The sequence below is a fragment of the Thecamonas trahens genome, assembly GCF_000142905.1.
Source record: "Thecamonas trahens ATCC 50062 unplaced genomic scaffold supercont1.71, whole genome shotgun sequence".
Taxonomy (NCBI): Eukaryota; order Apusomonadida; family Apusomonadidae; genus Thecamonas; species Thecamonas trahens.
In genome coordinates, this window is record NW_013657609.1 from 5,920 (window position 1) to 7,135 (window position 1,216).

Sequence of the window (1,216 nt, forward strand, 5' to 3'; positions counted from 1 at the left end):
TCCGGGTGTGGCATGCTGCGGACGACGGACGGGCGCCATGCGGTACACCGCGGACAGTGCCTCCTGCGAGGTGCTGAAGGGCCACACCAACATTGTGCGGGGTGTGATTGCGCTGCCGAGTGCGGATGGCCAGCTGCCGGTCCTGGTCTCGTGGTCGTCCAACAAGACGATCCGGGTGTGGCATGCTGCGGACGACGGGACGGGCGCCATGTGGTACACCGCGGACAGTGCCTCCTGTGAGGTGCTGGAGGGTCACACCAACAGTGTGCGGGGTGTGATTGCGCTGCCGAGTGCGGATGCCCAGCTGCCTGTCCTGGTCTCGTGGTCGAAGGACAGAACGATCCGGGTGTGGCATGCTGCGGACGACGGGACGGGCGCCATGCGGTACACCGCGGACAGTGCCTCCTGCGAGGTGCTGAAGGGCCACACCAACATTGTGCGGGGTGTGATTGCGCTGCCGAGTGCGGATGGCCAGCTGCCGGTCCTGGTCTCCCAATCATACTCTGACGAGACGTTCGAGTGGCACCCCTCCCCCACCGGCTACACCCTCCACGCCCGCCACACTTTCTCCTTCTGGCTCCACGCCCGCCGCTCCACCTCCACCCACCCACGCAACAACTCCACCCGCATCACCATTGTCAACCACACCGGCCTCTCCATCCCCCACCCCTCCGACCCCAACTGCCTCCTCACCGTATTCTCCAACCGCCCCCCCATCATCCTCCGCCGCCACCCATAACACCCACCGCCTTTACTCCCCCCAGCACCGCGCCCGCATCCTCGCCGCCGCCAGCACATCCGCAGCCTCCTGCGCCATGGGCCTCACCAGCGGATCGACCGACCAACACCGCTTGATGAATCACCCGCCATCGCACTAGCAGCGTTGCTGGTGAGGACCTGACGGCCGACCTCCATGGCATTGCTGCCATCAAACGCCGGCGCCCGCATGAGCATCTCGTAGAGGAGCGTGCCAAAGGTGAACATGTCGCCCTCAAACCCTCATCGGCTCCGCGCAGCTGCTCCGGCGCCATGTACGCCACCGATGGCACCACCGCCATCGTCCCCTGGTTGCTCTTGATGACCATCCGTCCGCTCTTGTGTCTACCACCACGTTGGAGGATGGCTTGCCGCCCGTGATCGAGTGGACCTCGGCGAGCGCACGCGCCAGCGCCAGTCCGATGCTCAGAGCCACACGTGATCGAGGCCCGAGCCCGAG

General features: G+C 66.0%; 1 protein-coding gene across 1 annotated transcript; it reads left to right on the forward strand.

Annotated features, from left to right (window-relative positions):
- Positions 1-37: 37 nt before the first annotated feature.
- Positions 38-507, forward strand: AMSG_11123 (WD40 domain-containing protein; the record flags this gene model as incomplete). Its single annotated transcript, XM_013897429.1, has 2 exons — positions 38-443; positions 476-507. The coding sequence occupies 2 exons, from the start codon at positions 38-40 to the stop codon at positions 505-507; spliced, it is 438 nt and encodes a 145-aa protein (XP_013752883.1).
- Positions 508-1,216: the final 709 nt, after the last annotated feature.